The following is a 22,544-nucleotide window of genomic DNA, read 5'->3' as shown; positions in this document are numbered from 1 at the left end:
ATTAATATAGGATAACACTGATATTGCCGACAGCGATGTAAAGAAATGTACTATGTGATCTTTGCATTGTGGACAGATATAAAATTATGTATTACACCTAATATAAATGTTCTATGTTCATTACACCTCAATAAAATGTTTAAAATAGTGTATTATAGAATGTATTAAAAACTATAGCTTTTAAGTTATCTGAAGAATCTCAAATATTAGGAAATTATTATTTGTTCATGAAAACCACATGATGTATTTTATTTCTTAATTTTTTTTACAAAAAGGTAATACAAAAAATAGAAATAATTACTATGCAATTTAGAAATTGATTGAGCAGAGAGTCTGTCTATGCTCTTTAAAACTAATTACCTTTCACCTTGAAACCAAAGCTTCACGAATCAGCTATGAGAAATACATGCCTTCTGCCTTTATAAAATCTATTACAAAAGATGAAGACTTGGAGAATATTTGTGCTTGCTACTTCAGTTTTGTATGGGAAAAAGTAGTTTTTTATTCAATAATGAGAATTTCAAGAAAACAAATGAGAACTTTATGTTATAGAAGTAAGATTTTTCATATCATATTAGCACTACAATCAAAAGTACTAAGTATAACACCCAAGAATGGCCGAGATTAGTACCAGGAATTTTGATCCATGTCTTGGAGGCCAGCCACACATGCTAGGGGGAAAGGGAGCTCAGATAGTGAAGGGAGCACCAAATAAGGGGTGTTGGGAGGATCCTCCCAGGATGGAAGAAGCATGCTGACAGTAGACTATAGACCAAACACGATTGCCACTCAATGCCTCTTTTGCAAACCACAACACCAAAAAGGAGAGAGAGAACAAAAGGGTATGCCCTGCCACAGAGGCAGGGTGGGATGGGGGGGATGGAGAGTAGGAGGGATACTGTGATCCATGATGGTGGGAAATAGGCACTGGTGGAGCGATGGGTATTTGATCACTGTATAATTGAAACCCAAGCACAAAATTTTGTAAGTCTACAACTGTACATCATGGTGTCTCAATAATAAAATTTTTTTTAAAAAGTACTAAGTGGATGTAGTTAGAGGGTAGGGGTGACAACAGTGAGGAACAATCGTTTACAAGCACCAATGGGGACACACACCTACTTCAAAAAATCCAATCTGCATGTACTAAGAAAAAATTTAAAATTTTGATGCCTGTACAATCCTATTAACATATTACACATATATGAAAATATAAAACAGAAACAATGAGATCAAAATTCATGACAGTTCTCATAAATTGATGATCCTTAACAAAGACTTTTCCCATTCAGTAAGCCAAAAGGGTGTAACTTCTTACTTTCAGGCTTTACATTAAAACATGCTAAAATAAATCAATAAAATAATAAATCAAGGTATTCTACCTTAAAATGCTTCACTAAACCCTTTAGGGATGGGTATTTGATCATTGTATAACTGAAACCCTAGCACAAAAATTTGTAAGTCTACAACTGTACCTCATGGTGTCTCACTAATAAAAATTGAAAAAAAATGCTTCACCACAGTGAATTTTTCTTTGAAAACTTCCATTCATTACATATTTTAATCATTCAACAATATTTTTCATGACAATTTCTATATCTAATATATGTTTTATAAACAAAAAATGGTTTTATAGAATGCTGTTAAACTCTCCCTCAAATACTGATTTTGGAAAGAGCCTATAAATTCCCAAGGGATTTTATATTGTAGTAATAGGCACAAAGGCAATGCTAAAAGCCATTTCTCCAATTACAGACCCGGTGCCAGGAAGTAAGATTTCTGAGAGATTAATTTGGCCAGAACAAATGTAGGGAGAAAAACTTCAAGTGACTTGCAGAAACACACACATTCAACTAAGCTGTGCTAACATACATTCTCTGCACTGTGCTTCTCAAGATATTTCACACAAGAGAGATTCATGGAAAAGTGACTGAGAAAACCTGATCTATGCAGTGATAATATTCCTGCAGGATACTTCAGTGAGTTTTGTTATGCTCCCTGTGGGCCTTGATGATGGGCAAAGCCCATGCACGGTTTTCAGTCTAACTTTCTCATGAACATCTAACAGTTAGTAGATGTAAGGTTTTCTAACAGCTGGGGAACATGTTGAGATAGTCTCTAAACTTGGAATATTCTGCATTTCCTGATAAAAATCTCTTTGTGTATGTGGGGGGTCTGTTCTCGCTCTAATTTATCTAATTTTTTTGCTTTAAGTAATATTAAGTCATAAGTTTCAGGTGTGTATCCTTACAAATTAATGTATATATTGTATTAAGTCCACCACAAAAAACTAATTCTAGACTTCCCCTTATAGCTACCTTTGTCCCAAATGATCCATAATCCTTGCCCTTCCCTTCTGTAACCACTAACCAGTTTTATAGTTTATAAAATTAATATTTAATTTTATTTTCTTCACCTGCTTGCTCTACATAACCATAAACATGCAATCAAATGGTGCCTTCTTTCACCAATTGGCTTATTTTACTAAGGACAATAACCTTCTGGTCCCTTCACCTTGTTGCAAATTTCAGGTTTTTATCTTTTATTATAGTTGAATAAAATATCTACTGTATGGGTGTATATATATGTGTGTGTGTGTGTGTGTGTGTGTGTGTGTGTACTACACCTCCTTTAATCATTGAGAACTTAGTTTATTAAGTTTTTATTATATGACATTTAATAAAATTAAAATGCATACCTCTTCAATTTTTTAAAACATTGGTGACTGAATACCTAGAGGTGGTATAGCTACATTATAGAAAATTTATATATTTAATTTTGGGGCCACACTGGCAGTGCTCAGAGCTTAATCCTGGTTATATGCTCAAGAATCACTACTGGCAGAGCTCAGGGGACCATGTGTGCTACCAGGGATTGCACCAGGGCTGGTCGCTTACAAGGCAAGCACCTTATCTGCCATATTATCACTCCACCTCATATATATATATATATATATTGCTTTTTGGGTCACACCCGGCGATGCTCAGGGGTTACTCCTGACTCGTGCACTCAGGAATTGCTCCTGGCGGTGCTCAGGGGACCATATGGGATGCTGGGAATCGAACCTGTGTCGGCCATGTTGGCTGCATGCAAGGCAAACACCCTACCTGCTGTGCTATTTCATGTTCATTTCCACAACTGCTACAGTGCTTTACATTCCCATCAACAGTGTAGAAGGGCTCCTCTTCACCACTACTGCAACACTAGTCTCTAACACTTATCTTCAACACTTATCTCTTATCTTTTGGATAATAACCATTCTTATAAATTTAGTGATATCCCAGTGCATTTGATTTTCTTGATTGTATTTTCTAACAAGAAATAATAAGTTCTTCCCATTTTCCTTTTGGTCATTAATATATCTTTTTTAGAGAAGTATCCATTATGGATCACATTTCATTTTTTTGAATTTACTTTTTATTGAATCACTGTGAGATTCAGTTACAAAGCTTTTCTTGATTGGGTTTCAGTCATACAACACCCACCAGTGTACATTTCCTACAACCAATGATCCCCGTATCCCCTCTGACCACCACCTACATCTATGGCAGGCACATATTCTTTCTCTCTTTCCCCACCTCAATCTCAATACAGATACAGAGGGGCCATTATGTTTGGTCCTTTACCCACTTTCAGCACATATCTCCTACCCAGAGAGATCCATTCATTGTCATAATGGTCCCTTCCCTGTCATAACTGCCCTGTCCCCCAGCCCTTGAGGCAGGCTTCAAACAGTGGACCATTTGTCCTGACCCTTGTTTCTACTGTCTTTGGGTGCTAGTCTTACATTGTATTTTTTTAAGAACCCACAAATGAACTTAGTCTTTCTATGTCTGTCTTTCTCCTTCTGACTTATTTGATTCAGCACGATACTTTCCATGTCTATCCCTTTACAAGCAAATTTCATGACTTAATTTTTATAACAGCCATATCGTATTTCATTGTGTAAATATGAATTTGAAGTGTTTGCTTTTTTGTTGTTGACTTTTATGATTTCCTTACACTTTGAAATTAATTTCTTGTTGCATGTACTGGTATCAAATATAATCTATTTAGCCAAATGGGCACAGCTGGCAGTGCTTAGTACTCCTGGACACAGGGATTCCTCTTGGGAGTTCTGCGGATCCATATCTAGTGATTGGGATTGAACTGGAGTCACCTGCTTGCAAAGCAAACATCCTTTTCCCTATATCCTCTCCCTGATGTTCCTGATGACAATTGCTCAGCAGGAACCTTTTAGTTTGATGTGAGTTCCATTGGTTTATCCCTTCTTTTATTTGCCTTGCTGACAGAGTCAAGACCACAAACATATCTCTAAAGTTACTGTAAAGGTGCAATACATCACCAATGGTTGCTTCTATGTATTTTATGGCTTGAGTCTTACATCTAAAATGTTTAACTCTTACATTTATTTTAGTTTATGGAGTTAGATAGTTTCATTCTAGTTTTATTTCTTTGCCTGTGGCTCTCCAGGTTTCCTATAAACATTTATTTGAAGATGCTTTCCTTGCTTTAGTAAGTTTTAGGAATCACTATTATAGATCACTGTCCACATATGTGTGGGTTTATTCCTGGGCTCTCAGTCTGTTGCACTGCTCTGTGTCTGTTTATTTTAGTGCCATGCTACTCTAATCACCATAGCTTTGTAAAAGATTTTGAAATCAGCAAGTGTGATACTTTCATTTTTTCTTCTCTTTTATCTCAGAAGTACTGTTTTCTATGTAGAGTTGTTTTTTACGACTTCCAAAAAATTCATGATTCAAATTTATTTTTCTGTGAATAACTCTGCTCAGAATTTTATAGGGATCATGTGGAATCTGTGCATTGCTTTAGGCATTATAGCCATTTGTAACTTCTATTTAACAATATTTTAATTTTCTGTAAGCTGATATTTTACTGAACTTATTCAAAAGTATGATATTCCTTTTGATGTGATTGCTTCACTGATTTCTCTTACTAAGGTCACAAATTGTGTGTAGTAACTCAGCAGGTTTTCTGTATTCTTTATTCTTTCACTCTATTATACTTTTTAACTCAATAGGGTTTTTTTTTCACTAGAGTCTGGAATTTTCTACATATATTATCATGTCATCAGCAAATAACGATAGTATCATTTATATTCCAGTCTGAATGCCTTTCATATCCTCTTGCATAATTGCTCTTGCGAAGCTAGTCAAAAATCTAAACATTCATCATTTTCCATTTCTACACATGAAATAGACAAGTGAGATAGTAACAGAGAAGAGTGGTCATTCTGGTGGCAGTAAGTGGTGAGGAAAATAAAGGAAACAGAGGAACTTAGGTCTTGGGATTGTGCTACAGTGAAGTGATTATATACAGACAAGTAACCACAGAATTGTGGTGAGAACTTAAGATGACCATGTAAAGGAGTTAAAAGATTATATGAAAAGGGCAACAATACAGATAATAAAACTTAACTCTCATAAACAAACTTAAATGTGCCCTCATATTTTCCTATTCCATTATTATGCTAGAATTTTGTCACCTTTTTATTGCTCAGTTTTGCTTGTTTGATGGGCCACACTTGGTGTTTCTCAGGGCTTATTTCTGGCTCTTTTCCTATGAGATACTGGGGATCAAATCCCAGTCAGTCAGGTGCAAAGCAAATGCCCTTCTTATTGTACCAAGCTAAATCCCCTTTATTGCTTAGTCTTCAATTTTTGTTACATCTTGTATATATGTTTAGCTCTGTTGGGCTGGAGCCATAGCACAGTGGGTAGGGTGTTTGCCTTGCATGCGGCCGACCTGGCCAACCTGAGTTCGATCCCTCCACCCCTCTCAGAGAGCCTGGCAAGCTACTGAGAGTATTTTGCCTGCATGGCAAAGCCTGGCAAGCTACCTGTGACGTATTCTATATGCCACACACAGTAACAACAAAGTCTCACAATGGAGACGTTACTGGGCCCGCTTGAGCAAATCAATGAACTACGGGAGGACAGTGCTACAGTGCAGTTTGGTTTTGAATAATTCTGAATATAATATCCAATGAACAATTATTATATATATACACTAGTGCAAAGGAAATTCTTCAGAATTTGGCTTTTATAAATTTACAAACATTCAGTGGCAAAAACCTGTAGAATGAATAATATATTTTGTGGTTATTTTTTGACGGGGCACACTTGGTGGTTCTTAGGGCTGATTATGTGCTCAGAGAACACTCCTGATGGTTCTTGGGGAACCAGACATGATCTGTGTAACTGAACCCAGGTTGGCCTCATGCAAGGCAAGTACTCTACTTGTTGAACTACTTCTTAGGTCCAAAAAACCCTAATTTTTAAATTTTAGTTTCAGAGATATCTTAAAAAATATAAGCAGAGGACACACATATTATATGTATTTGGAGCAGTACTGCCAAACAACAATTTCTGCAGTGAAAGATATATTCTTTATCTGTGCTGTCTAATACAGTAGCCACTAGCTACGGGTGGTTTCCGAGCATTTGAAATAGGACTAGTGGGACTAAAGAAATTATTTTTAAATCGAAATAAACTGAAATCATTCAATTTGGCTAGTAGATCACATATTTGGCTAGATCACATATGTCTAGTAGCTACTGCATTCAACAGTGGAGGTTTTGTAAATCATTAACAAAACAATTGGCTAATTAAGAAGTCACTCATGGGAAGGACAGATAGTACAGGGGTTTAGGTGATTGTTTTGCATGCAACCCACCTTGGGTATGTTTCCTGACACCACTGATCTCCCAAGAATTACAGGAGGTCACTCCTGAGTACCTCCAGCTATAGACCAACATCTTCCCACATTGAAGAAGCTGGTACTTGAAAATCGTACAGGAAATATTGAAAAAAAAATATTTCAATGTCTCACTAAATGTACATTGTTTTCACTGACCTTTCTATGGCATGATTACAAAGCAAAACGATTAGTACATATTTCAAAAGGAGTATTAGACTATTTTCTTACATGTATATCCACATGCCATTTCTATGATGAGAGAAATCAGACAGGAAACAATCACATCATTTTAGCTAAATAAAACTACTTAAGACTAAAGGAGAAAGTAACATTTGTTCCCAATATATTGTCAGATAGTTAGTTGCCTACCCAATACCAAGTCTCTTTCTTAACTAAAATAATTCCACTTTTGTTTTGAACAGACAGGATTTTGTCACCACTTTTATTCTGACTTATAAAAAATGATTTATTTTATTAGTTATCCCAGAATCCCTTAGAACACATTTCTGTCTACTAAAGGTATACATAGACTACCAGAAAAGCTGTTATTTCCTTATAAACAGGGTTGTTACATACATTTACATGTAACTGTATCTCAAAGTGACATGATGATTCAATTAAAACAAAAACTCAAAAAATCTGATGGCAATTATTGCTTTAATTTTTTTTTCGTTTTTTTTTTTTTAACAGGGCAAATGTTGCTGCTTAGGCTCAAACTCAGGTCCTCCTACATGCAAAACTTGCTATGTCTCACTGACCTACTTTCCAGCCCCCAAGAATTAATGGCTTAAAGAAGCAGATCAAGGAAATAGGAGCATCTTTACAAGAAATATATAGTTCTAGACAAAAAAAAAGTTTACAGTGAGACACTGATTTAAAAGACCAATACAGATCAGAAGTATTCAAAACCACATTTCCTCGAGAACACTTGGATACTTCTCAAAGGTTTAAATGCTCCTGACAAACCAGTCAACTCTGCATTTCCAGTCATTATAATCAATTTTAAGAAGTGTGGAAGAACCCTAAGTTATTGGTGTGGTAACTTCGTAATTGAATTTGACTAGAACTCACACCTTGAAATGGCATCGTGATTCTCATCTCATCAGTTCCCTAATGCTAAAAATAAAAGGTATCCTCATTTGATTTATAGAACAGGTTGACTGTAAAATTGCATCAATCATACATAGGTTCTTTCTCCTTGCTTGCTTTCTGGTTATTATTGTATGCCCCCAATAGCTGTCCTCTTCTAGTGCCTAACACCTATTATAGAACTCGAAAAATTGGAATTTGGGTAATTGTGGTAAAGTGGCAGTGTGATTTTTATGTCAAATTGCTCAATGCCCACTATGTTCATAGTATGCAGCTTTTATAATTTTTCATATAATCTGACACAAGAGAAAAGTTTAATCTTGACATAGTTGCTACTGATTCTTCCTTGACCCTCATATGACAATTTGGTTCTTTTAGTTTTGGGGCAGAAGAACATTAAGAAGTGTAAATTACTCTTTTATCTCAACTTTTCATATAATATACTCAATTTAACTGTATTCTTCTGCCACAAACTTTCTCCATGGTTTAGCATTTTAAGTTCCATATGAAAACTTTAATAATGCACCCGGGAGGACAGCTATATAGTTTAATTTCTTCTAGATGAGAGAGGCAGGGCACTTACTTAGAGGAAAATAAATGACTTTCATTTACTCTAAAATGTTTATTCCTGAAATCAACACAGCTATTTTCCTCATTTGCAAAAATTAATATTCTGATTTATGCTTCTCTGACAGACATATACTCTAAAGTCAGATCCTATAGCCTTATTTCTAATCCCCAGTGGGTGAGAACATGCATGTCTTTCTTTTATGAGGAGTTCAATATATAAAAGTTATGAAAACATAGTATTAAACAAAAAGCCCTTAAAACATACTCACAATATGGGCTACCATGCTAGTATACTGGGTAGGGTTCTTGCCTTTCACATTGTGGACCTGCGTTCAATCCCTAGAGCCCTGTGTGTTCCCCAAACCCTGCCAAGAGTGATCTCTGAGTACAGAGCAAGGTGTGGTCCCAAAACAAAACAAACCCAAGAACCCAAAAAGTAATCATAGTATTTCTAAAGAATCGGCATGATGTTGTAACTTATGGTCATCCTAAGAAGGCATTTGAAGAAGAGAATATGAACATCATTTATTTTGCTTATAGTTTTAAAATATCTATTTCATGTAAATATTAATAATATGCATGCTAATAGTTATCACTTTAATATAATTTATAATGTCTAGAAAAACATGAATATACAAAAACAATAATAGTGTGATCGCTACTTTATCTCATTCCCAATTATTCACTAATATATAAAGGGAAATTTAAGACCATACCTTTATTCTACTACGCACTTTCATGCCAGTTCTTAAGAGTTCTCCGCCATGTCATTAGTATGCAGTGTAACATAGGTTTTCAAGGACGATTTGTTGAATTAAGGAATAAATGAACAATCCACTATGCACGTAACATTATCCTACCATTAGTAATAATAAGAATTTACATCATAACCTACCCTAAATCTTAGGATTCCAAATTATGATGAAATTGAAAACGCCCAAAAGACCTAATATTTTGGATATAGCAGTATTAGTTTTCAGAAAATATTAAAGCATATTATTTTATGTAAAGGCACCCCTAACTATATACAAGTGAAGAAAGTTATGAATAAAATTAACTTTATAAAAACAATTTCAAATATAAACTTCCTTATCATATTTTCACTGATATTTCTCCAAAAATATTGAATACTGACTTTTATTGGATCCCATGTAACTATCATGGTAGAGTTTAACTTATTAAGCATTTGACAGAGAATTTTATGGTGAATTTAATTGATGCCATAAGGTATGTGATTTGGAAAATCTTGTGTTTTTTGGTGGGGAAATGGTACATGAAAACATTCTCTATAAAAAATTAGTATGATACATAAAAATTGAATTTTGGGGTTAAATGGTTAAATGACCTTTTATTTAAAAGAGTTTAAGTCATGACCATAGAGTACATTGTATCATAATACTACATTGACAAATCTTAAAATCCTTTTGTGAAGATGATAGTGATTTGGACTCTCATTATATAAGGAAAGAAAATTGTGTGAAGGTGGATCAAAACTTCACAGAATTAAAGTTTTCTAGAGAACTATGATCATTTGTCAAAAGATTAGTGTGGGGCCAGAGTATTATTACAGTGGCTTGAACCTTGCCTTGCACCTGGCGAACAGGAATTTGATCCTTAGCACCTAATATGGCCCCCAGAACTCCCCAAGAGTGATCCTTGAGCACAGAGGCAGGAGTTAGTCCTGAGAACAGCCGGGTGTGGCACCAAAACAAAAACAAACAAGGAAAGATTCCATGTTTCCTCTCACCTCTCACACTGTCCCAGCAATCCTTGTAAATCCACAAAAGACACTTCCTTTTTCATTTGGTTGTAGCTGAATTTATCCAACAACAGTTATAATCACAATGCTCCTAGAGTCATTCACTTGTTTTTGGTGTAGACAGGGCTTTTTTAAAATCATGGAATTTTTATTAAAGACATGACTTTAACAACAATAAAACAAATGGACACTTCTGAACAATTCCCACTTAAATATACACTGTACCCAGGAAAATTGCTCATTCAATCCTTGGATAATGAAATCTCCCAGGTTGCAGTCTAATATGTAGTTAAAAATGAACCTTGAACAATGCGTTTGTCATCTTGTCAGGATTGGCCAATTTGTCTCAACCCAGGCCTAGAGAGGTCTTATTAGAGGAGAAAACGCCTTTGCCAATTCAATTCTTTATTCAAGTGCCTGTGGTTGAGATTTACTGGTGAACTGCCCTGAACACCTGGCCAAAATGATTTGAAAAGAGACTGTACATTATTTCACACAGGCCATCAGACTCCAGGACAGATATATTAAATTAATTGTATCATCAGGCCATCTAATTTTTATCTGTTGATATTAACACAGTTTCAATTGTCACCAAATTATTCCTAAATTTTCCTTGAAACCTTCTCTCCATTGCCTCTTTCCCCTTTCCTTCAATCCCTCCTTCACTCATTAGCTCTTTCCCTCTTTTCCACTGAAATCTCCTTCCTTATTCTCCCACCCCTTTCTTCTTCCTTCTCTCCCCTTCTACCCTTGTTTCCTCTATCCTTTGTTTTTTCCCTTATCTCTCCTCTTTTCTCTACTCCTTTCCTCACTCTTTACATTACTTGAAGATCAAATACAATCATCACTTTCAGAGAAAAAAGCTGTAATATTTTCCTTTAATATGATAAATTATGTCAGTAAAAGAAAACATTAGCTGCCAAAAATTTTGTTTCAGATAACTTATACATGTGATGAAAAAGAAAAACATGTTTGTGACTCTAAACCAAGCATTAGAAACTATCCTATACTGTTAATTCATAACTTTTTAAAAATAAACTTGAAGCTTCAAACACATATCACCATAAAAGATTCACTTTTCACATTTTATGTTTTCCTCTGCTTTCCGATTATCTCCCTCTTCTGACCCTGTTTCCTTCCTATGGAACCTCTTTCCTGCTAGCTGGTTCCATAGTTTTGTGCTTTGGCCCCCACTTACATGATTTTCATGTGTGACCCCTTGGAATAAAACCCAGCTCCTGGAAGAGAACAGGACAGAGTCTCTTGCCCCCATGCTTGGCTGTCCTCAGGGGAGGGGAGGGTTGAGCCTCCCTCCCTGCCCCTAGGAGAGCCCCAGCAGCTGAAGACCTCCAGAACCAGACACAGCCATGCTTAAGACTACTCTCCACATGTTCAGATGAGCCTCACGCATGGAGGAACTGGCAGAGGAGCCCAGGATTGTGGGACTGGGGCTGAGATCTCCAGGCCTGCTTGGATCGGAACTGGGCTTCCTCCACCTAGATCACGTCTTCCAGTAGGTAGGCGTTACACCTACCAACTGCCCCCAGCGCCGTCTTATCCCATCAATGGTCAAGAACCAGAGACTACAAAACACAGCTCCTGGAAGCACACGGCCGCAAATGCGGCCACATCTAATTCTTACTCTTGGAGAACCCGGCAGGAGTAACCTGCCCACACGGCAGAGTCTGGCAAACTCCATGTGGCACATTCGATATGCTAAAACCTAGTAACAATGATGGGTCTCATTCCCCTGACCCTGAAAGAGCCTTGAATGTGGCACTTTCTAAAATCTCAGGGCTAAGACTAAGGAGACATTACTGGTGCCTGCTTGAGGAAGTCGATGAACAACAGGATGATAGTGATATAGTGACCCCTTGGAATATTCTAGAGACTCAGAGGGTCCATATGGACCCTAGATGAGAAATACTGGTTTAGACTAATAAGAGCTATCATATTAAAATGGTATGTCTTTATTTCCTTTCAAGGAACAGTATTTCCATTACTAAATGGTCTCATTTTTCATTTGAATCTCATGAATTTAAAACTAAGTGCTCCTATATTCAAAGAATATACTGATACATTTTCTTACCTAACTACTACTGCTTCACTGCTTCAATTATAATATCCAAACCCCAATTTCTGTTAAAATGAAGTTTATCATATGTCATGTACAATAATAGCCAGGAAAATATCAATGTTTGTTGGATAATACTTTGCTGCTCCTGCAGGGGGCTTAAGGTTTATTGAACCACTCCTATAACAGAGCAACTGAGGCACTACTAATAATCTTATATTGCTATTCTCTTTCCTTTACATCATTTGTATGGTTTATTTAGCAATGTCCTTTTTGTATAGAAACAGGAAGACAACTGATGCTACGCTATGTACCATGCGAGTTAATTGACTCCAAAATAATATTTGCTCCTGGGCATCTATATTTACTTGACTTAAGCCTCAGTTGCTCTTAGTTCCTAGCACTCCAAGAGCAGGGTGCTGACGAGGAATGAAAGACCTAGGGCAAACTGTGAGCTACCCTGGCATAATCAAAATGGGCCAGGCCAAGAGTCAGAATACTTAGCTATAAGTTAAGAGCATGTTCATGGACAAACTCTGTCATGACCCAAAAGAGGTAACTGGATAAGGACCCTGCTGGGGTTAGGAAGACTAACCTGGCCTGAGGACTCTGGTTTGGAATACATTGTGAGAAGTCCTCAGGAAGAACCAAATTTTAAGCTTGATATGTATCTTACTGTGCTCATAAAAAATGACATTGCTAGAAGTATTATAAGAATTAAATTTACTACAATGATTTAAGTGGATTACTAGGTGAAGAAAGAAGAAAGCAACACACCCTGAATAGAATACCGCCCTTGAGGGGATCTCCTAGTAGTCTGGAGTAATCTCCTTGATGAGATTTTGTCCTTGAGTTGATCTCCTGGAGGAGTGGCCTTAACTCTCCTTGTTGATTTGCTAATGTTCAACCCGACTCACATGATTTCTATATAAACTATGCTGTAAGGGGCTGGGATGGTGAGGTCAGGTCAGAAGGTCAGAAGTCAGATGGTCAGTCGCAGAAGTCAGTCATGAGGAGAGTCAGAAGGTTGTCAGATGGTTACGAGGTTGTCAGAAAGTTACATGACCACTGGGTTAGAAGAGGTCAGAAGAAGAAGAGACCAGAGACTAAAGAAAAAGACCACAGCAGCAGACTAGAGACCAAGAGACCAGAGGAGATACTACAGAGACGAGAGTCAGACAGAGACTAGAGAGATAGAAAAGAGTACAACAGCACACACAGAAGCAGAGCACAATGCAAGAAGATAGAAAGAGAGCACAACAATGAAGAGAAGGCAACAAGAGGATGAGGAGGAAAACTGAGACTTAGGAGACTTTGAGGTCTGAGAGGAAACTAGAATGATGGAACTCTATTAACTGAAACTTCAACTGTAATGACAACTATAACTGTGTCGTAAAGGGAGAAATCAGACAATGTTGGGAAGTCTGCCCATCGCCCATCCTTTTCCCGGCATCCCAGAAGAGCCTAGGGAGGTTGCTCCCAGTCTTCCAAATGCCGCCTCCACATCCTGCCTGTGAGTGGGCTTGCCTTCAGCACAGCCCACCATTTCTCATTTATTATGTATCGTATTGCATGTTGAGTTAAGGAGACAAAAAAAAACCCTCAACAAACAAGTTTATTGCAAACCAATTATGATATGAGTAAGGGTCAAACAAATGTATTTAGTATCCTGGGATATCATTGCTATGTGCATCATGAGTATGGATTGAAAGTTTAAATACATAAACAAGGGAATCGTGTATGTATCTCCTTCATTTGCTCCATAATCCATCCTATTTTACACATTTTTGTTTGAATTATCTGAATATTATTCATTTCTCAGCATTCATTCCCTTATTTTCCACAGTCACCAATTTCTTTGAAGGGAGGGGGAAATTAGCTCTTCCTCACTATGAAGTGCATTGGAGAAAATGGTCTCTTAAATCAACCAGTTGACTGGGGGCCAGAGTGATAATACAGCTGATAGGGTGTTTTCCTTGCAAGCAGGCAGCTTGGGTTTGATCATCACCATCTCATATGGTTCAAGTTCACTAGGAGTGATCACTTAGTGTAGTGTTACTAGGAGTAATCCCTAAACACCACTAGGTATGACCCATACCCCCTTCGAAAATGAAAAACAAAAAGTTCTCTGCTCTGCTCTAGTTAAGAGATAGGTGTGTGACCCAAGCAACATAAACTGGGCTCTCTTTTAGAACTTCTTTTTTAATGAATCACTGTGAGACAGTTATAGATGTACAAACTTTCATAATTACATTGTAGTCATATAATGATCTATTCTCTACCACCAATGGAACATTCTCCATGTTTCCAGTATCCCTGCCCCCATCTTTTAAAATTTCTAATATGGAACATAGTTACTCTAGACAGAGAAGAGTTATCAAAAAATTCAGGTTATTCCTGATAACTATATGCCCAGATATACTCAAATCCCTCCTTTTTCCTCAGTCTTCTTTCATTGCCTTTGTACTAATTCCAGTACATTTACTTTATACTCAATTTTTTGTTGTTGGGGCTATTACTGGTGGTACTCGGGGTTCACTCCCAGTGGGCTCAGGGGACCATATGTCATGCCAGGGATTGAACCTCACCGAATGCAAGGCAAGTTCTCTACCCGCTATACTATAGATTTGTAACCGTAATACTTTAAAATACATTTTAGCATTGATTGATAAATTATCTAAGTTTCATGCATACAGCAGTATAAGTCCATATCTGTAAACACTACATGATAATCACTACCAAAAGTCTATGGTAGAGGGGGGTCAAATGTTTGGCTATGGAGCAATCAGACCTTCTTAGATGTCATCAGAGAACCTAACTGATATACAACTAAATTATATTCTTAAAAGCAAAGCAATGGAGCTGGCAAAAGAAAGCAAAAGTAACTTGCTGGCCTTTTACCAGTATGTTGGTTAGTGGGGAGTGGGTATTGGGGAGCGTGAGGAAAGGGAATAGAGTTTCTTTTGATTGCATGAGGTACTGGGATGAGTATTGGGAAAGTACACACATATATCAAGGTGCAAATCTGTATGCTCAGTATTTCATAATATTGTGAGCCAATAACAAATTGACAAAATCTGAATGAAAATAAATTACATTTGAGAACTTCATGATTTAAAAATCTTAGTCGTGCTAGAATTTATCCACATTTCTCAATACCACCTCTCTAACTCAGTTACTGCTTTAATTTTAGGCAGATGGAACCACAATCCCTCTGACATATGACATCTTTTTCTACCTCAGAGACATAATTTGTTCCCTCAGATGGTATTGTCCTTCCCATTTCATCAGTCTGGTTAATTGCAATTTTTCTTCAATGTTCTATTTAAGTTTGATTATCAAAATGATCATAGGCAGCCAATTCCTCACATATTTTCCCATAATTGGATTATTAAAGTGTCCTTTCTCAGAATAAAATCCTGACAATATCACCCAAAGCATCCCTAGGGATATAGAAAACCATGGAGACTAAGGTTACAAACTATGCAACCCAATGGCTTGGGTTCAGACTCCATTGCTGTCTCTTGGCTATTCAAACTTGAACAGGTCCTTCAGCTTCACTGTGCATTAGAATTACCTCATAGCATTGTTAGCATTAGATAAGCAACATGAACACAACAGTAATGGACATATAATATTAGGAAAGTGTTCACTGTTCTACAATTTAGTTCCTTCATGTTATATAACTGATATCCCTTTTGATTTTTTTTAATTTGGGAATTCATATCTTGTATTAGAATGGATTTCCTTTGTAATTTAAAATAGCTCAGAAAAAGGCCATTAAAATATGATATTAATAAATAGGCAAACATAGTGTTCTACAGTTCTCAAATCTCTTTTGGAGTATTGTCTCATTTCCAATACTATGTACAGCATGGTATATTTGGAACTTAGAAAAATCATTTATTTTTCTGATATTATAACAAATACCTCTCCAAATTTTCATCTCTTTGTATGCCCCCTTTCTTAAACACACAAACATATGTGCATGTACACTCACACAGAGGTTTGTTTAAATGATTGTTAAAAGACTTTATACCTATAGGTTAGTGACAAACTATAAAAGGCAAGAAATAATAATGTGCTTATGAAGTTTTAGTTTTTGCATTGGGAGCCACATGCAGCAGTGCTCAGGGGACCAGGAGTTTTCAGGGATTGAATCCAATGCCCCCCTCCCCCCACACACACAAAGCACGTGCTCCATACTAGCCACTTCCCTAGTTCCTGTAAATTATTAAATACAAAAGGAATCAGCATCTTAGACGGCTCAGCTATCCTCACACCTGCCTCTCAGAGGGCCCGGCAAGCTACTGAGAGTATCTCGCCTACACAGCAGAGCCTGGCAAGCTTCCCATTACGTATTCGATATGCCAAACACAGTAACAACAAGTCTCACAATGGAGACGTTACTGGACCTGCTCGAGCAATTAAAAGGAAGCAACAAGGAAAATATCCCTACTATTGAGTAAGAGCAAATGAATAAATGAATATGCTCTATGTATAAATCCTATTTTCCTATGACTGCAGGCATGGTACCTGAACTTCTCCTCTAATTTTACTTTGAAAATTCAAGAGCTATCACTTTGAAGAAATACCAAAGTGGTAGTCTCTTCAGAAACAATTCCTTGTATTTGGAGAGCTCTGGAGACTGTCAAGTAGGTGGATGCTTTCCAGAAGACAAAGCTCACAACCCCTGTACAAAGAAAGAGTAAACTATTTTCCCACTTAAGAATCTATGAACTGCTATAGAGGCATTCGTTTCAGTGGCTGAACAGGTGCAGATGTGGAAATAAAATTATTTTCAAAAAGAATCGTTATATGACAGTTTACGTGGCAAATTGACTTGGAGTGCACTCTAGAAATTATTTTTTTGAATTGGGGATCACACCAGGGTTTACTCTCAGGGTTTGTTCTTGGCTATGTGCTCAGGGATCAATACAGGTGGACAAGAAGGGGGGAGCATATTGGGAGCTTGGATGGAACCCAGGTTGGTTGCATGCAAGGTGAGTGCTCTACCCAATGTATTATTGATCCAAACAAGGAAGTTATTTTTTCAAAACATTTTCTTTTCTTTCAATTTTCATCTTCTCTACCCATTATTATTATTGTTGCAATGATTTGGGGTTCCATATACTTGGTGGTTACCTTTACACTGTTAACATTGTCGTGCTTGCTAGCGGTTACATACTTGATTCACATGCTGCTATGCTTGTGGAAGTTCTCTTTTCCTGTGGAGTTCTCTCACACTTGGTTGCACTGTGATGGAAACCAACAATTTATTGTGTCTGGGGAGAAGGTCACAAGTGGAAGTGTCACTGCCATACCTAGCGTAGTACTAGGTATAGGAAGTGTTGCTAGGGATTGTATTATAACCTCAAGTCCACAAATTATATGTTCTAGCACCGAGCACTTCTTGAGGCCCTAATTACTAATTTTAATGGAATATCTGCAATAAGCAAGGTAGAAAGCATTTTATAAAGATGACCTGGTTAAATTTTCACAACTTATTAGGCAAATCATATATTACTGATAATGCACATGTAGATACCAGTGTTATAGGGATATTAAACAATTTATAGAAGTTAACACAGTTGAGTAGAGGAGCTAAGTATAAGCCAGACAATATATCTCTAAAGCCTTTAATTTAAATGTGGCAACAAACTGTCTCTTCTGGTTGTAAATAGTCCCTGAAGCATTGGTATGAACGTGACAAAGAATGACCTCTTGTTTCTGTATGCACCAGCACATTGCAATTAGGAAAGTGTTTAGCAACATGTCTAACATACACAAAACATATATAAATACATCAAAATCACTAAATTGTAGTCATGCTTAGAGCAAGTACTGGCAGGCAGTATTACTACTAAATAAGGGGACACAGGAACCAAACATTTGGATTTGAAATTTTGTTCTGATCCTCACTAAGAGTACACATTGCTAAGCCTCCAAAGATTTTTCAGATAAAAAAATTATGTGGTTACTAATACTTAAGTAGTTTTAAAGCAGTTATAATGATATACATATATACATTTTTTCATACCACTGTATACACTATATCCCTCACTAGATGATGAATGTGATTCTGTTTTCCTGGTACTCAAAAGTGAAAACTCAAAATCCAGAGAAAATTATGACCACAAATATTTCCTGTGTAAAATATTAAGACACTGCAGTAAGGAATTCTAAATCTATATTCAAGATACTTCAAATGAAGGTTATTTACCTTCAAATGAAGGTTTTTTAATTTCAAATGAAGCATGTGATTGATATTCCATGTCAACCCAAGTTCACTTTGTTTTATTTGCTTTTTGGGCCACACTTGATGGTACTCAGGACTTATTCCTGGGTCAGCACTCAGGAATCATCCCTGGTGGTATGAAGCAGACCCTATGGGATGCCTGGGACCAAACCTGGGCTGGCTGCAATGCAAGCACCTTACCCAGTGTACTATCACTCCTGCTCCTGAAGATCACTTTTAAAAACATCTCTCACTTTCAAACTATTTTAAACAACTAAATACCTTTAGCTCTATGTACAGCTATTTTAGAAAAGACTTGAAAAGTAATTTAGAGTGAAATAATTTTAGTATTTACATATTTGAAAACTTTAGAAAGTTTTCTACTTTTAAAAGTATATACAATTTATTTATTTTGTGGGGGGGGGCACACATGGTAATGCTCAGGGGTTACTCCTGGCTCTGCACTCAGGAATTACTCCTGGAAGTGCTCAGGAAACCATATGGCATGCCAGGCACTGAACTCAGGTTAGATGAATGTAAGGCAAATGTCCTACCCTGCTGTACTATCTCTCTGACACCAAAAGTTTTCTATCTTTATTATTCATTCAATATTCAAAAGTTTTACAGTAGACTTGTAGCTCAGTACGGCCCTTTTAAATTGATGGATTTTTATGTTTCTGATGGTTGATGACATACTTCGCAGAATGGATTCCAATCTTTATGCTAAATGTTTGCTATTGACATTACATAAATAGTGTTATTAAGGTCCAAGGTTTTTTAAAATATTATGTTTTGTTACTTTTTAATTTACAGCTAACTTTCAATTATGCTTATCACTGGGGGAGGAAATTTGGCATGGAAAACTGAGAAGAGTAGATGTAAAACCAATTCACAGATTATTATATCTGATCCTGTGGTAAATTGCGGTGCATAGTATCTAAGCAAAGTCTAAATGTAAACAACTCAGTGAAGCTACTGATTTCATCTGAGGTTTTTTAAATTTATCTAGTGGCTGTAATTAGTCAATTAAACTTGCCAGGTTTTTAATTTTGTTTCCTTATATTACTCCTCTTTAGGTTTTGACATTTTTCAATATCTACATTAATTTGTTTCCTTGATAAAACTTACTAGGAAGTGTAGTACTCACTGAGAGAGAAATGCTTCCTTGAAATGGATGGAAAATGGGTCTAGAAGAATGAAGTGATGTGTAGAAAATCACTGTACGGAAACTCATCCCCCCTTCTTACCTCCTGTTTACCGATGGTCTCATTGATGTCTTCAACATCACCAACCATCACTTTGTGTGATTTTAAAACTCGTTCCAGCAGAGACAGCCAGTCGGTGAGTTCTGCCCAAACCCGGTTGAAATCTGCCAAAGCAGGTACCTCCAACATCAAGGAAGATGGCATTTCTAGTTTGGAGATGGCAGTTTCTTTGGTAACCACAGGCTGTGTCACCAGAGTAACAGTCTGTCTCGGAGCTAAACATTTTTTTGGAAAAGGAGAAAAAAGAAAAATTAGAAACAGAAGCCTAAGCCTCTTCCAATTTCAATAACCATAATTCAACTTAACAAGAAGGGCAATGATTTGAGCCAAAGTTTTCTTTTTATTGCTTTTTTTCCTGACAACTCAGATACTTTGTAGAGTAAAACATAACAGGAAAATTCAAAGACTCAAACCTTTCGATAATCAATAGTGAACAATTTTTAAAGTGATTTTTCCTATTTTCTTTTTTTGATATTTTAAATAGTTATACTCGACGATCAACGGGAGGGCCTTTACCTTAAATAGTTATACACAGTAATATTTGTACATTGTGGAATTGGTAAATTAAAAAATGGGAAAAGTTTATCATATTTCCCCTATTCTTTCAGACTATTTAATAAAATTGTCAGTAGTGGAGTAAACCCATGTTACATTATTTTTTAAAAATCAAGCATTTTATTAAATAGTCTGAAAGAGGAAAATATGACAAACTTTTCCCAATTTAAAATACAGAGTAAATTCAAGAATTTTTCATTGGTTTGATTTCCCTCAGGCCCACCTCCAAAGTTGTTTACTTCCTATTCAAATAAATCATAAGTCAGAAATAAGATCTTTTCTAATCTTTTGCTCCTTCACTTTTGAGTAAAATAAGTAACACCTGGTAAAGCCTAATTTAATTTTTTAATTTACCACAGCAGGTAGGGTGTTTGCCTTACACGTGGCCAACCTGGCCAAACTGATTCCTCATCCCCTCTCAGAGAGCCCGGCAAGCTACTGAGAGTATCTCGCCCGCACAGCAAAGCCTGGCAAGCTACCCGTGACATATTCGATATGCCAGACACAGTAATAACAAGTCTCACCATGGAGACATTACTGGGCCCGCTCGAGCAAATCGATTAACAATGGGAGGACAGCGCTACTAATTTACCAATATATTCCTTTATAAACACTGTTACACGAACATTAAGAAACTATCAATGGATATGTATAGAGTTGAACTGCTTACTAAAGAAAGCCTATGGTAATGATATTAGGATATAAAGTTGTAGAGTAAAAGTAGTTGGGAGAGAATCATCCTCTCTGCCTCAAGACCTTTATGATCTTGGTTAAATCACTTATCCTCTCATCAAGTTTTGTCTTTCTCCACAGCAAAGAGAAGCTAATAATAACTACTGTAGGGCAGTTGTTTAGATGTAATGATTAATACAGGAAAAGTGTTCTGCTCAATGTCAAAAATAACACTATTAGGAAACTAGCAGAAAACTCACAATGGTAGGCATGACTATTTGATAAAAGCCTATTAAATAAATAATAAAAAATAATAAAAATAAATAAATGAATAAATTGAATAATTAAAATAACTAAACAAATAAATAAGAAACAGCAATGGACAAATAATTCCCAACTATAGAAGGGAAAAATATAATCAAAGGACTCTATAAGGCTCTATATTTACTGGATGGTACTAAACTTCCTTGTGTGGACTTTTTTTTTTTTTTTTGCTTTTTGGGTCACACCTGGCAACGTACAGGTGTTACTCCTGGCTCTTAACTCAGGAATTACTCCTGGCAGTGCTCAAGGGACCATATGGGATGCTGGGAATCAAACCTGTGTTGGCTGCTTGCAAGACAAACGCCCTACCCACTGTGCTATCGCTCCAGCCCCTTGTGTGGACTTTTAATAAATGCCAAAAATTAACTTGATTATTCAAGCCGAGAAAGGCAAAATTCATAACCTTGTACATGGGCAATGGATTCTGGATCCTAGTATATCAAGGTGAACACTTGTAAAGAAATATTGGGTTTCATGGGCCAAGAGGGAAGCATTAAAAATAAGCTGCAGAAGACAGCATCTCCATGAATACTTGAGAGCCATGGAAAACAAGACAATTTTTCTAGGAACATAAGAAAAATGTGCCATGCTGGGTATTCTGTTCTGAAGTAGCCATAAATTTCTTTACTATGTTATATCATTTTCTGTATTTTCTATGTCAAAAACCCAATATGAATAAGTTTATAAATCAAGGTGCTTTAAGAAAATTAAATTTGGAAAAAATTAAAAACTAAAAAGCTAAAAAGAGAAAATTAAACAAAAATTCTGTCTTTTTATAGGCAAAGTTGATAAGAGGGATGGATAAATGCCTCTTGTTTTCTCTATATTTCCAAGAGGCAAAAAAAAAAAGTTCCTGCAACTGAAAGTGATCATCTTATACAAAACAGAAATGAGCTGAAATGATGTGCATGAGAAATTATTATTAATAGCATTGTAAACCATAGAATCTCAATTAAAATTTCTTTTAAAAATCGAAATGAAAAACATTGAAATGTTATCACTGTCACTGTCCTCCTGTTGTTCATCGATTTGCTCGAGCAGGCCCAGTAACGTCTCCATCGTGAGACTTGTTGTTACTGTGTTTGGCATATTGAATACATCACGGGTAGCTTGCCAGGCTTTGCCTTGCAGGCGAGATACTCTCGTTAGCTTGCCAGGCTCTCCGAGAGGGGCGGATAAATCGAACTCGGGTCAGCCATGTTGGCTGCATGCAAGAAAACGCCCTACCGCTGTGCTATCGCTCCAGCCCTGGTCCGAGTGCAGTGGTGTTTACAATTA

The 22,544-nt window shown here is 36.6% G+C and overlaps 1 protein-coding gene across 3 annotated transcripts in view; it reads right to left on the bottom strand.

Annotated features, from left to right (window-relative positions):
* Window positions 1-22,544, bottom strand: part of DMD (dystrophin) — a 2,292,284-nt gene that overhangs the window by 726,294 nt on the left and 1,543,446 nt on the right. For all 3 annotated transcript variants that reach the window (XM_056131284.1, XM_056131279.1, XM_056131278.1), the window contains one exon: window positions 19,698-19,930. In XM_056131284.1, the coding sequence (XP_055987259.1) occupies window positions 19,698-19,930 (233 nt within the window). The remainder of the gene's footprint in view (window positions 1-19,697; window positions 19,931-22,544) is intronic.

The sequence above is a fragment of the Sorex fumeus genome, unplaced genomic scaffold, assembly GCF_029834395.1.
Source record: "Sorex fumeus unplaced genomic scaffold, SorFum_2.1 ptg000086l, whole genome shotgun sequence".
NCBI lineage: Eukaryota > Metazoa > Chordata > Mammalia > Eulipotyphla > Soricidae > Sorex > Sorex fumeus.
This window is presented reverse-complemented; position numbering and strand designations above follow the sequence as displayed.